This window comes from Ostrinia nubilalis, chromosome 30 (genome assembly GCF_963855985.1).
Source record: "Ostrinia nubilalis chromosome 30, ilOstNubi1.1, whole genome shotgun sequence".
Lineage (NCBI taxonomy): Eukaryota > Metazoa > Arthropoda > Insecta > Lepidoptera > Crambidae > Ostrinia > Ostrinia nubilalis.
This window is the reverse complement of record NC_087117.1, coordinates 5,916,646-5,931,689: the sequence shown is the minus strand read 5'-3', so window position 1 is coordinate 5,931,689 and position 15,044 is coordinate 5,916,646. Positions and strand designations below refer to the sequence as shown.

The window sequence follows — 15,044 nt, the reverse complement described above, 5'->3', positions numbered from 1 at the left end:
ATAGAGATAATTTGAGTTCCGGGAAAGGACATAGGATAGTTTTTATCTCGGTTTTTGAAACAGGGACGCGCGCAATAAAGTTTTTCTGTGACAGACAAAAATCCACGCGGGTGAAGCCGCGGGCGGAAAGCTAGTTTATCATAAGGTTCAAATTCAGTAAAGTTTAACATTAATGTGAATAATGCTCATACAGGGAAGATTGTCAATTACCGGGACTCGTATCCGTGGACTTCACGGTCGCGACCGTCGGCGGCTGCTTCATCTTCACCTCCAGGCATTGGAAGTCCGACACTATTGGAGAACAAATAAGATTCATTATTAATTGTTTTTAAAGTCAAAGAGGGTGGAAGTCTGGCACCTTATCAGGCTCGTTCTGGTTATTTAGTCTCTCTCTCTCTCTCATAAAACTCATTATTTTTTGCAAAAAGGCTTTTAAAAAGCACTTTTACACTGCAGGAGCACGACCCTCACGAGCCTCTAACTTACTAAAGCCTGGTCCGTGAGCACGTAGAATCCCGTCCAATGACCCCACGCTACCCATCCCTATCGCTCACACGTAATTATGTTGCTGTCGCGACTGTGCGACGGGCGCCCGCAGTGAATGTGCGAGCGCGACGGCAACATAATTACACTACGACCAGGCTTTAGAGGCTAACGGAGTATTTGGCCTACACTCTCACGAAATTAGACACTTAAAGGAGTTCCCATTACTGCTAGCTCCTCTTGCTTGTGTAGCTAGGATCTGCAGCTTGACTGTCAATAACATTCCAACCCGTGAGGGCACAAGTTTGTCCCAGGACCCAAAGTTGCTTGAAGGCACTAAAGTTTCTTTTTGCACCTAGCACCTAGCTAGGCTTCTAATTCTAGAACTGGGCAGTCCCTAGCTAGAAACTGAAAGGCATGCTCGCATATTCTTGTGAAGCTTCCCACCGCTGCAACTTCTGTGTAGCCAAGGCTGTGTGTTGCAAGAGCTGGAGAAGAAGAGGGAAGATAGATCTTGAGATCAAGAGATAGATATCTCCGCCCTTTTATCTCACTTACCTGGTGCCTTGCTAGGCTCGTCCCTGGTAAAGTCCTGCAACTCTGGTGGAATAAAATGCCTGCTAAGCTGCTGTCTTCGCACTCCGCACATCTCGCCTCATCTCCTCTCTGGTGGAAGACACTTCTAAAGCACTGTCCCTCTTCTCTCACCTGGCATCCTCCCAGGCTCGTCGCTAGTAGTCTTGCTGCTATGGTGGAAATAACCTGCTCACTATGACGCTGGTCCCCGTCCTTGCTCCCCTTTGATGCAAGAAGGATCTAACAAAGCACTGTTCCCTAGCATGGTCTCAGCTGGTACCTTGCTAGGCGCGTCCCTCGTAATTCTGAAGCTGAAGAGCCCTGCAACTCCTGTGTAGCTAGGATCTGCTGCAACTCCTGTGTAGCTAAGATCTTCTGCAACTTCTGTTTTTCCTCATAATCACTCTTCTCCCTCACCTGGCATCCTCCCAGGCTCGTTCGTCGATGGTGAAGTCCTGCTTCTTTGGTAGTTATAACCTGCCCCGTTAAGCTACTGTCTCCGCTCATCTCGCCTCGTCTCCACTTTGCTAGAAGGTTCTAATAATATGCACTCACCTGGCATCCTCCAGAGCTCGTCGCTGGTGAAGTCCTGCTTCTTTGGTGGAAATAACCAGCTCGCTATGACGCTGGTCTCCGCTCATCTTGCCTCGTCTCACAATGATGGAAGAAGGATCCTATAAAGCTCGTTTTCTAGTGTCCCCTCACCTGGCATCCTCCCGGGCTCGTCGCTAGTAAATTTCTGCTTCTTTGGTGGAATAACCTGCTCGCTGTAACGCATCCGTCCTTGCTCCCCTTTGATGCAAGAAATCTAATAAAGCACAGTTCCCTAGTATGCCCTCATCTGACACCTGGCTAGGCTCGTCCCTGGTATCTGGAGCTGGAGCCCTGCAACTCCTGTGTAGCCAAGATCTGCTGCAATTCCTATGTAGCTAGAATCTGCTGCAACTCCTGTGTAGCTAAGATCTGCTGCAACTCCTGTGTAGCTAGGATCTGCTGCAACTGCTGGGTAGCCAAGATATGCTGCAACTCCTGTGTAGCTAGGATCTCTGCCACTCCTGTGTAGCCAAGACTGCTGCAACTCCTGTGTAGCCAGGATCTACCTTCATCCCCCTTCTCTCTCTCACCTGGCATCCTCCCGGGCTCGTCGCTGGTGAAGTCCTGCTGCGGGCCGGCGCCCGGTGCCGGAAGCACGCGGCCGGCGCGCGCCAGCAAGGCGGACAGGCAGGCGCGGGCCGCCGACGCGCGCGCCTCGCGCTTGCTGTGACCCCAGCCTTCGAAGGTCATGTCCGCTACCTGGAAAGATTACCGGTTTTAGGGCTCGTTCAGTGGCGTAGCTACCAAGGGGCCTTTATGCTCAGAGGGCCCTCAAATGCTTACCAGAAAATCTCAATCGAACTGAATGAACTTTTGAAAATATTTCCCATTTTCAAAATAGAGAGAAGTTCGAATACCTAGGGAATTCCCCTAATTTCTTTCTGTGGGTTGGCAGTATTGTCAATTTGACGGATAGCGAATGTGCCTTTTTTGCGAAAAGAAAAGTAACACCCTCACACTAACATTCATTATGCATATCTAGTGTTGCTGTGTAAATTGAGACAATATTACTCGTTCGTTTCAGCCAAATGACGTCCACTTCTGGACAAAGGCCTCCCTCCAAGGTTTTCCACAATGCGCGGTCCTGCGCTGTCCGCATCCAGGCTCTTCCCGCGACCTTTACCAGATCGTCGGTTCACTTAGTAGGAGGCCTGCCCGCAGGAGAACCAAAGTGACCGACATAGCTCGCAGAATTGCTAAAATCAAGTGGCAGTGGGCGGGGCACATAGCTCGTAGAGACGATGGCCGTTGGGGCAGAAAAGTTCTCGAGTGGCGACCATGGGCTGGAAGACGTAGCGTGGGCAGGCCTCTTACTAGGTGAATTATACTCACATCGGCCCAATAAAATCTTTTATTGATACACTACAGATGTGAGTTTGCCTGTAGTAAATTATAGAGGGTTGTGATTCTACAGTAGAAATTAAATGACCTGATAATCTTACAGGTGCAAACGACACATTTAAAATTTGAAAATTACGTCTAAACTTACCTTCACTTTCATACAGAACCACGGCTCATGATCAGAGCCGGTCTTATAGGCGTAACTGAACTCAAAACCTGTTCCCAGTTCATTCAACACCGATATAGGACTCTTATACTTCAGGTCTACCTCAGGGATCGATTGTAAGTCCAGCAAGTTTTTGTCGTTCAATTTATTTGTTAACATCATTTTGATGATTACTGTTCGACTAATTGATTTGTCACCACACTATTAACTGGTAATTCTAATACACTTCTTTGTAAAGCACAATTAAATTTAAATTTACATTTTACTACAAAATATAACACTAAGCACTTAAAATGTACCTACTATGGGCACAAGACACCTAAAAGGTTGTTTATTTACTTTAAATTGGCGTCTGTAAGTTTTTAACGTTTAAGATTATAGTTTATACATATTAGGCAATAAATAACGCGTTATAAGCTTGCATACTTTCATGCCAACTTCTTTATTAAAGCATAACACCAGATCTGGTTGATCTTTATGTTCATCTACCCTCCAAAACGGGACTATTCCCACCTCCCGTTCTCACAACTCCTGTGTAGCCAGGATCTACAGCTTGACCGCCAATAACCCAACCAGTGAAGGTCGGAAAAGTTAAACTGTCATGTCATGAAAAAACTTCATGAAAAACCCCAGTTTTTATCTAAGAAATTAGTTTTACGTTAACTTTTCATATAGAAATTATCTTAAAATCATACTGCACTCTACTACACGAAGGAGTCACTAGAACACAAACAATTTACGCCCGTATTCACAAACACTATGAGGTCTCACAGTACGCGTGGACGCACAGGCTGACACACGAACCAATCACAGAGCTCTATTCAACGCTGTGCGTTCGATTTGCTGCTTCGCCGTTAGACTGCTACCACAAAAACGTAAATAATACTGATACAAAAATATTAAAAATGTGGTGGTCGACTATCACTATCTCGAAAATTCAATTATCTTTATGATAAGATAAAGGTGTGGACTGACTATCGCACCGCAGAAAAGTAAATCAAATCTATACTAATATCATAAAGCTGAAGAGTTTGTTTGTTTGGTTGAATCCAATCAAACAATTTAATATATTTGATTTGAACACGCTAATCTCAGGAATTACTGGTCCGATTTCAAAAATATCTTTGTTGTCTTTGAATTATTGAGGAAGGTTTTAGGCTATAGTATAACATCACCCTAGTCCCTACAGCCAATAGGGGTGGATCAGTAAAGAAAGAAACTATTTTCACGCGTACGAAGTCGTGGGAACATCTAGTCATAAAAATATTTATTTGTGTGTACTAAATAAAAATAAAAAAAGATTTGCTAAGAGGAATGCGTTTTGCGGTCAGCAACATTGTTGTTGTTGTCAACATTTTGTATTGATGCGATCTGGCATGCGAGCAAAGAACGCAAACCGGTACGGACTGCGTTCATTTGACCTGACCGCAAACCGCAGACCGCATCCAGTTCCGTGACAAATCTATACTTCTATAATAATATTATAAATGCGAAAGTAACTCTGTCTGTCTGTCTCGCTTTCACGCCTAAACTACTGAACCGATGAAATTTGGCATAGAGATAGTTTGAGTCCCGGGAAAGGACATAGCATAGTTTTTATCCCGGTTTTTGAAACAGGGATGCGCGCGATAAAGTTTTTGTGTGATGGACAAAATTCCACGCGGGCGAAGCTGCAGGCGGAAAGCTAGTGTTTGAATAAATTAGTACTTAGAAAGAAAGAAAGAAAGAAAAATTATTTATTTGACAACTAAAAAGCACAAAAAACAACGAGGCGGAGAAAAAAAAAAAATGTTGCCAAAGAGGTCACCCACTCAGTATTATCTTGACAGTTGACATTTTACTGCCAAGTGCCAAGACACTGGTTTTCAGTGGGTGCCTTGTACGCAGGGGCAAAAAAAATATAATAAAATAAATTCAAATTAATTAAAATTCACATTAAAATAAAAAATAACAATTACAATAAAAAAAAAAAAAAAAAGAACAAAACAATTACTAAAATTTTAAATAAACATGTCCAAAAATATATAAAAATTAAAATTCACAATAAAATAAAAATTACAATAAGAATAAAATTAACAAAAAACAATACAATTAATTTCAAATAAACATGTCAAAATAAATTAAAATTCACATTAAAAAATAAAATACCAAATTAACGACACAGACAGGACAATAATAATTTTAATTAGACAAATGTAATAAATAATAATATTCATGAAATAAATCAAAACAAAACAAAACGCCGCTTGGCTGCGGTCGAAGAACGCGGCCAAAGAGTCAGGTGACGGGCCGTGAATGAAGAAAATAATAAAAAAGTGACAAGAAAAAGTCACCTGACGTTCACGTTTGCCACGTAAATCAGCCACGTAGCGACAGAACATTTTCACTTTAACAATGTACTAATTAAATATGTGTTTTTTAATGTCTACTGTGTTAAAAAATAAATGGATTGACAGACGGATGGATGAACTCCATCACCCAGAAGCCGTGAACTAATGGTGAGTGGCTTGTTAGTTGAGAGTTAACAATCCCGCACGCACAGTGGTAACAAATAATTTACCTATTTGCCTATTTGCAGGGCACTCATCAGGGAAGAAAACAAAAAATCTCGATGTCATGGCAGTTCCTCGCAGCCACTGCAATCGTCCGAGCATCCCAGAGCAGGCAGGCAGAGCATCCAAAAGGGCAACCACGATGAGCTGCGTTCCCAATGCCGGAACGGCACCTCAAAACCCGCATATACGACGTGCATACTCTGATGGTACGCCTATCAATAAGTTTCATTTTGCCTAGACAGTAAGAATTTCTTTACATGTATTTTGAAAGAATGTTTTACTTTCAGAGCACGCAGCGGCGGGGGCAGGTCGTTCCAACATCGAGACGCCGCAAATCTAAACGAGCCCCGAAATGCCGCCGTGCGATGCCTCGGGGTTAGGAAGACGTGAGTAATCACTCTTCTCTCATGCTCATTTCGGTTTGGGGCCCGGACTAGCTTGTCAAAGAGATACCTCGGCCGTCCTGTGTTAACAACGCCAAACAACAATGTAGCTAAGTGCAACCTTCTACGGGCCTCCATCTTCAACAGATTGGCAGTAATTAGAAATGGTGTTACATGAGATCGAGGTGGGATGTGGAAGCAGAAACGGGCACATGCATTCTGTACTCGTTGCAACAATTTTGCTGAACTTGCCAGTAGACATGGCCCATATACAGTGTCGCAATAGTTCAGCTTGGACAAGACAAGCGCCTCACAAAGGTTTATCCTCAGTTTTTCACACAAATATGGTCTTATTCTGTACAGGAGCTTCAACCTATAGAAACAATTCCTTGCACACTCAGTTATATGTTTTTCAAATTTGAGATGACTGTCCAGCACCATACCCAAGTTCCTTGCATCCTCAACCCTCTCTATTGACTCCCCATTTAAGGTGACACTTAAACCGTTGATCTTAGCTATGTTTTTAGGTGTCCCTATTAGCATGAGCTTAGACTTTTTTGGATTTAAGGTAAGGCAGTTGTCAGAGCACCAGGTGGACACGCTAAGTAAGTCCCTGTTTATCAAGGCCATAGCTCCGCCCTGATCACAAGGCACAAATGAAAGGTACAGCTGTAAGTCATCCGCATACAAGTGATAGCGACAGTGTGCAATATGTCCTATGATATCAGCACTGTACAAAATGTAGAGGATCGGCCCCAAGATCGAGCCTTGTGGGACCCCACGGTTCACAGGTAGAGATTGTGAACGAAGTTTTTTACCGTTGCTCAGCCTCAGCTCCACATACTGACTCCGTCCATGCAGATAACTGTGGAACCATTTGATAGCGCTTTGTTCAAGACCATAGAATCTGAGTTTCGACAGCAGCAGCGACGTGTTAATTGAGTCGAATGCTCGTGAGAAGTCAAGAAGAAGCAACGCGGATACCATACCACGGTCCTGAGCTGCAAGAAGGTTGTCCACAACATCCGCCAGAGCAGCCGCAGTGCTATGCCCCCCACGAAAACCCGACTGCAACTCTGGAAGTATATTATGCCTCTCCAAGTAAGTGGTTAACTGCTTGCATACAATTTTTTCCAATACCTTGGAGAGGCATGGAAGGATACTGACAGGACGAAGGTCTTGGAGTGAAGCCGGCCGGTTGGTCTTGGGCAAAGGTGTCACCGCTGCTACCTTCCAGCCATCAGGAAACACTCCTTGCTGCAGTGAGCAATTAATAATAGTGGTCAAGGTCTCGAGCGACTGTGGCAGAGTGAGCAGTAAGACATCCAGTGCCAGGCCATCACATCCCTGCGCATTAGATTTCAATCCTCTAATAACCTCCAGTACCTCTTTGCTAGTTACCGCATGAAGTGCAAAAGTAGCTGAAGCGTCGTACCTGTTATGCTCATAAAAAGATAAGGCTGAAATTGACACTTTGTTTGAGCCTGGTATGTTCAGAAAATGCTGGTTTATAGCATTAGGGTCATTAAACTCGGGTGGAAGCTCACTAGTCTTACCATTGTTAGGGAGTACAGTATTCTTAAGATTCCTCCACAATCTCTTAGAATTTCCTATATTGCTATTTATATGCTTTTCAAAATAACATTTTTTCTCCTGTTCCAAAGCCTCCAGTACCATCCCTCTCATTTGTCTGTAACAGTCCTTTAGAGCAGATGTTTTGAGTTTTTTGTATTTGTTGTGGTAGTTGTCCCTAATACGCATCATGGCTCTGACAGTGTCCGTTACCCACGGATGGGGAGGGTTTTTAAACTTTTTTGTCACTATTGGGGTATGTAAATCCATCAACCCTATAATACATGTTGTAAAAGCTCTTACGAGTTCGTTAACTTCGTTGATTTCATTAAAATTTCCCCACCGTATGGCACATAGATCTGCATTCAGCTGGTCAATGAGAATGTTCTTGAGCGGTCTATATGTCACCCATCTAGGACTAGGTTTATCCACTTTAATTTTGACCTCTGCTAGTATCATGGCATGCCCTCCTCGATCTGGCGAGTGCCTCACAGTCAGCTTGGGAACCCTAACATCAGTGCACAACACATCTATTAAAGTGGCACTATGGTCTGTAAAGTGAGTGGGGTCCTCAACCATTTGAGTTAAATTTAAACTCTCGATGAATTGCATGAAGGCCCCATAGCCGCGACTGCTTTTATCAAGGAGATTGATATTAAAGTCTCCCACCACTATTATGCCGTCAGATTGTGAGAAAGAGGTGACTGAGTCTGTGATAGCCTCTAGGAACATATTTATGTCTTGCCAGGGCGGTCTGTATGCAGTTCCAACGATTATATTTTGACCGTGTGAGTGAACTTTCAGCCACATCTGCTCGACAGGTGGGATAGATGTAGGAAATTCCAATTGTTTGGCATTTAAACCCTTACGTATGTAAAAGCCTACCCCCCCTCCCCGACCCCCCCGAACTTGAATATGTCTCGGAATATGTCTCAAACGATAACCTGAAAGTTTAGGCGCCCTATCCTCCTCTCCCAATCGCAACCAGGTTTCATTTATGGCCATAATGTCAGGAGCGAATTCCACCATCGCAGCGGTAAATTCGTCATGCCCTGTACAGAGAGACCCTGCATTATATAGACCTAACAATAGATTTTTTAGCCTAAGGCCTGAAAATCGGGACATGTAAATAAAGAACAATAGCGGGATGTCAAAATGTGATTCATAATTGAAAATAGTATCATGTAAATATTGTAATAAATAATATAGATAATTAGATTAGAACATAAATTAACGATTATATAACTAGAGATATTATTATGAATTAAATAAGTTATAGAAATGAAATGAGTTTGAAATAAGTAGTACAATAGAATACAATTGTCAAATAGTTCAAATATTCCATGTAACATAGTGATTTTAGGTAGCAAACGGTATATTATTTCATACTTTTGTACATAGTTATAACCATCAGTGTAATAAATGTATTTCAATGGAAATATATAATATAATGAATTGCAATTATGTTTATCAATAATTCGGACTTTTAACAAATACATTTGGAGTCTATACGTAATTTCAACAATAAATATTATATCAATGACACAGGAGATTGGATTTATAATTTTAAATACCAGGATATCAGATTGAAATACAGGTATAAAATTTAACATTAATAAATTATTTAACTTTATCATGCTGTCACTGTTTTGACCTTTTTCATTGTAATTGCAGGTCTCGGTCAGTCATGTTGTAGATGACTCAAACACCCTCCCAAGATCCCCCAGCGAGCGGATTTGAAATACCTGCGCACCATCACTCTTGCGCGCAAATATGCGCCCTCGCCTCGTCCAGGAGTACCTCCACTGCAGCCTGCGGCACTCCTCGCGCACCCGGTGGAATAGCTGACGGTTTGAGCGCGTCAGGCGCTCGTTGATGAAGACACGAGCGCCGCCCTCGCCGGCCAGCCCGCGGCGCACGCGAGCGGCGCGCAGCAGCTCGTCGCGCAGGTGGCGGCGCGCCAGGCGCACCACCACGCGGCGCGCGCGCCCGCCCGCCTCGGCCGGCGGCGCGCCCACGCGCTCCGCGAACACCACGTCCCGCTCGTCCAGCGCCACGCCCAGGCGCCCGGCGAGCACGGCGACGCTGTGGAGGACGTTCTCCCCCTTCTCCTCCGGGAGGTGGCCGATCTCCAAGTCGGCGACGAGCGCCTCCTGGTCCCGCTCGTTGAGTTCCAACTTGAGCTCCGATATCGTTCGCTCCATCTGCGCGAGCGTCTCCGACCCGGGCGCTGAGCTGATCGTCGCCTGACGGGACTCCACGGCCTCGAGTCTCCGCTCGATGTCGCCCAGGCGTTCGTCGTGAGCGTCGACCCTGCGCTCGCACAACGAGACCCTGCCGATCAGTGTGTCGATCTGGGCCCGCACGGATCTGAACTCGTCGCGCATCTCCTCGCGAAGTTGCCTGATCTCCAAGAAGAGCGCCTGCACATCCGTCACCTCCATAGTGATGTTCAGAGCAGTAGCATTCGGATTCTCCTGACCTAGCATAGAGGCGTCGAGACTAGAGGGGCTCATGGTGGCGGCCCCCCTCCGCATCGTAACACCGTCTGCCGCAGCACGGACCGGCGTCTCAGTGTTGTCCCTCTTGGGCTGCTTACTGATGCATGTGACGCACCTCCACGCATCCCTACGCTCACCAACCAATGTGCCGTGGAAGCGCCTTTCAGTAACGCCGGCACACTTCAGGTCGAAAAATTCCTTGCAGAGGTGGCACGCTAGCCACCTTCTACTATCTTCAATTGGCTCGAAACAACCACCACAGATTTTTCTATTTTGAAGCGACATTGTCTTGATGTAGAAAGGTGAAGATAAAAAGAAAAATAAAAAATAAAAAAGAAAAAATATTGTGGGATTCGAACCGGGTCGTATTGGGTTGGACCGGCCGTGTAAGCCGATGTGCCAAAGTTGCTTGTGAGTGCTAAATGAAATGTACAGTCGTCCTCGACACTACTGTGGACGCAAGTGTTATTTGTGTCGGGTATACCACATTCGGATTGTTTCACATCCACCAGCACAGATTGTCACTTCAAGCCAATGTCTCACTTTTCGCAAATGTATTTGCAAATAACACTCACTGCAGCATTGTTGTTTACGAACCGAATTCACTGATTAGAGTTCCATAACCTTACAATTAAAATGATGTATAGTATGTTTGATTTTGATCACTATTTTCACTACTATTTATCAAAATTGCGCGGACGCGTCTTTGTATTGTCTACTAGGTAAAGCGCCACCTAGCAAAAACTTACAAATCTACTTTTGCTTTTATGGAGCCTTTACATGTCTCATAATCTTTTTGCCCTACCAGAGCTTCGAGACCAACATTTGGCAAGTGCTGAGAAGAAGCGCCGTAACAAACTCAGTCACCTATAATAATTTTAAGTAAGAATATTGAGTCTTTCTCTAACAAACTAAGTTTAATGCGAGTGTAGTCGCGGGCAAAAGCTAGTTTTTTAAAATTGTATTTGAAACGGTTCTTTGTAATCGAGTAATGTTTGCGAATGCTCGCACACAGTGAGTTAGCACCTTAACGTTAAAAAAAACAACACAATCTGCAAGTTTGTAAGGCACTTAAATTGTTGCCACTTGACATTCAACTCTATTCCCATTAGATAACGTTCAAAACATATTAAACGTTTATTTGTACTGACAAGTCTTTGTTTTATATCTCAATTATTTTAATTGGAAACTAAATTAGGAAGTTATTTTAGAATGTTGTGATACTACTTTGTATTTTTGTATCCGCAGGAGAACCAAAGTGACCGACATAGCTCGCAGAATTGCTAAAATCAAGTGGCAGTGGGCGGGGCACATAGCTCGTAGAGACGATGGCCGTTGGGGCAGAAAAGTTCTCGAGTGGCGACCACGGGCTGGAAGACGTAGCTTGGGCAGGCCTCCTACTAGGTGGACCGACGATCTGGTAAAGGTCGCGGGAAGAGCCTGGATGCGGGCAGCGCAGGACCGTGCATTGCGGAAAACCTTGGAGGAGGCCTTTGTCCAGCAGTGGACGACATTTGGCTGAAACGACGACGACATTGTTTTCGTTCTGTGACGTCACTTAACACGTTAACTACCGCATGACGTTGCCTTTAGCTCGTTCAGTGCTGACCAAGAGACTTGTTGCAAGAATGGCTATTTGACACTATTCTCCAATAATCCTAAAGGACAACATTTTTAAAAGCACTTTATTTTGATCAGGGGGCCGGGTGGTCACGGACCCCCTCGGAGTTTCACTTGGACCCCCGATCTTTCAGCGCTGACAAGGGTGTGCTGTTAAGTGACTCACAGTGACGGCGATTAGTATGGCCCCCTCTGTGTAGTTTCACTTGGACCCCCGCTCGTTCAGTGCTGACAAGGATCTAGCTGTTAAGACAACGTTACTTACAGTGACGGCGACTGTGAAACTCGGGTAGTGGGCCGGGCCCCCCTGTGTAGTTTCACTTGGACCCGTCGCTGGACCCCCACTGTTACTATTAAGTGACTTAAGAGTGACGGCGACTGTGAAACTCGGGTAGTGGGCCGGGCCCCCCTGTGTAGTTTCACTTGGACCCCTCGCTGGACCCCCACTTTTACTATTAAGTGACTTAAGAGTGACGGCGACTGTGAAACTCGGGCAGTGGGCCGGGCCCCCCTATGCAGTTTCACTTGGACCTCCCGCTGGACCCCCACTAACAAGTATCTAAGTGTTAAGTTACTTACAGTGACAGCGACTGTGAAACTCGGGCAGTGGGCCGGGCCCCCCTGCTGTAAGACAGTGTAGTTCACTCGGACCCCCAACTCATTCAGCGCAGACACCGGCGACTTGCCGCCCGTTTCCACAGCATCCGCTGCGTTTGCCAGCGCCTGGAGAAAAAAAACCCGTTAGGTACTGTCTAGGACTATTGTTCCCAAAGTCGGGGGCGCGCCCCCCAGAGGATACTAGTACTTTTAAGTATTGAAACCTGCGACCGCTGATAGAATGCATTCCAGACTGCTCGATACGACCAATAAATAATCTTGACTGGAGGAGGGGCGCGGAATTTTTTGTATGGTCGGAAGGGCGCGGAATTTTTTGTATGGTCGAAAGGGGGCGCGTCTCAAATAAGTTTGGGAACCGCTGGTCTAGAGTCTAGACTATCCAATTTTGCATGATCGCGAAACTGGACTGTCGTTTGAAAGAAAGAAAGAAAAAATATTTGTTTGACAACTAATACAAAACACAAAAACAACGGAGAGAAAAGAGAAAAAAAATGTTGTCAAAGAGGTCAACCACTCAGTATCATCTTGACAGTTGACATGTTACTGCCAAGTGCCAAGACACTGGTTTTCAGTGGGTATACGCAGGGGCATACAATGCTTTGTAAAAAAAATTATAATAATAAATTCAAATCAATTAAAATTCACAATAAAATAAAAATAACAAAATAAAATAAATGTATACGACTAAACGGGATCCTGCAAAAAACGGGATGTCTCTGTGGGAAAAAGCCCTTACTGTGTAAAAAAATGACTGTTATTTAATATTATTTACCTGTAAATTCCATTTAAACCCGGCCTCCAGTTTGATCGAAGGCGCAGACTTTTTCGACGGGGGCTCTCCATCTAAAATATTAACAAGTAAAATCAATAAAAAGTCACTACTATCATCAAGTCCATATTATTATACATGGTGTCGAAACAAAAATATTGATTCATGGCTCAAATGCAAAAATATCCAAATTCTCAAACAAACAAAAAACTGATGGCGGTGAACTTGTGCATTTTCGCCAATTTTGCTAAAACCCGTATGTGATGGTGGCGCCCTCTATTTACTTTTTTCTTTTAATATTGTATTTTTTTATTTTTTTTTTGTTTTTTCTCTTTTGTTTGTTTTTTGTGTATTGTCTCATCTCATGTTTGTTTCCAGCTCTCTCCAAAAATGGTCACCGCAGAATAACAGCGTCGTGTTCTGGTTTTATTACACTCCAGAGCATGACACATGCTGAGCGGTGGCCAATTTTGGTTCTAACTTATACTTGTTTTTTGTTATCTCATTCTGTGTGTTATATTTTTTAAGTTTGAACCAAATAAATGTTTTTCTTTCTTTCTTGACAATGACAATTTGTATGGAAGGTTTTTTTTGTAAGATTTGAACTTCCTTTGTGGTAAATTGTGTCAAATACCTACACACATAAATAGATATAGATGACCCACGCTGAACTGTCCCACCAAACTCAATGACAGGGGGGCGCTACCATCGTTCAACTATATGGTTTCCAACATGGCAAAAATCGGACCCAGCGATCCGGTATAGACGGTGGCGCCCCGCTGTCAATGTCATGGACAGGACAGTTCAGTATTTTGGAACTATACAACCGAATAATATAACTACCATTTGGCTGTGGCTTCGCCTACATGAATTTCGATCTTTCATAGAAAAATATAGACTGTTAATCGAGAATAATGTAGGTTTTATTTATTGAATTTTTTTTCAAAAATTTTCTGTAGTTCCAGCAAGAGGACGACTAACGTCCGACAACGTCTTATTTAAATTAAGTACACCAAAAAATCTCATAACTATCTGGTATTTTGCTTAGTGCAAAAACCGATTGAACTGCAATTTTCAAGCAAAATAAAGTCATTTATAATTTGCGTAATGAACACTGTTATTGCATTTTTTTTACAAATTCAAGTTACTTAAAAACGGTTTTTAAAACAAACTCTGCGGTTTTTTAATAAAATAAAGTAATTGTGTAAACCATGATGATTAGCAATAAATATTTAATTATAAATTAAATACGAAATGTTTAACCTATATGTCACAATCAAATCCGTTACTTTTGGTTTAAAAAAATGCAAACAGTTAATTGATTTTTGCACTAAAAGTAGTTACGTTAAAAGGATTTTTAAATTTCAATTTTCCTAGCCACAAGTATATAATAAATATCGAAATTCGATTGTGAAACCTAGTAAAAAAATACATACCTTCGCCAAACTTCAATTCAATGTCAATAATATCACACATGCTTAATCGTCGGTTAATTAATTAAAATAATTATAAAAATTCACAATAACAATACAATCAACAATTAAATTAATTAGCACACTTTTTACAGTTAAAAATGTGTTTGCCACGCGCGTCAAACTGTAACTGACGAAATGTGAAAACGAACGGTGGTTTTTCAAAGTCTTTCTTCGACTACCCGCGGAAATTTTTAAAAATTTCATGTTGAGTTTTTAAAAGTGGTTGAGGCAAAGAAATGTATGAATACTATTCCAAGTTTTTCCACGAGTACCCGCAGTAGATTTGAAAACTTTGATGTTGTGTTTTTTATGAAGTTAAAGCAAATGTATGAATAGAGATACTTTTAAATTGAAAATAACGCAAAGGAATATTGGCTATACACACTTTATA

At 43.1% G+C, this 15,044-nt stretch overlaps 1 protein-coding gene and 1 long non-coding RNA gene across 8 annotated transcripts in view; one reads left to right on the top strand and one right to left on the bottom strand.

The window, feature by feature from the left end:
* The window catches only part of LOC135085978 (double-stranded RNA-specific editase Adar-like), a 31,133-nt gene that overhangs the window by 10,966 nt on the left and 5,123 nt on the right, over positions 1–15,044 (bottom strand). For 5 of the 6 annotated variants that reach the window (XM_063980763.1, XM_063980766.1, XM_063980764.1 and 2 more), the window contains 4 exons: positions 13,182–13,252; positions 12,371–12,514; positions 2,184–2,352; positions 211–291 (listed from right to left, as the gene is read on the bottom strand). In XM_063980763.1, the coding sequence (XP_063836833.1) occupies positions 211–291; positions 2,184–2,352; positions 12,371–12,514; positions 13,182–13,252 (465 nt within the window). Of the gene's footprint in view, positions 1–210; positions 292–2,183; positions 2,353–3,142; positions 4,020–12,370; positions 12,515–13,181; positions 13,253–15,044 lie in introns of those variants that run through there. The other variant, XM_063980767.1, reaches the window with a different exon arrangement.
* LOC135085993 (uncharacterized) lies at positions 4,924–9,565 on the top strand. 2 transcript variants are annotated; one of them, XR_010260248.1, is made up of 4 exons: positions 4,924–5,658; positions 5,739–5,921; positions 6,003–6,101; positions 9,345–9,565. It is a non-coding gene; the product is annotated as an uncharacterized LOC135085993 (long non-coding RNA). The 2 variants fall into 2 exon arrangements; XR_010260249.1 differs by lacking the exon at positions 9,345–9,565 and having other exon boundaries at positions 6,003–9,131.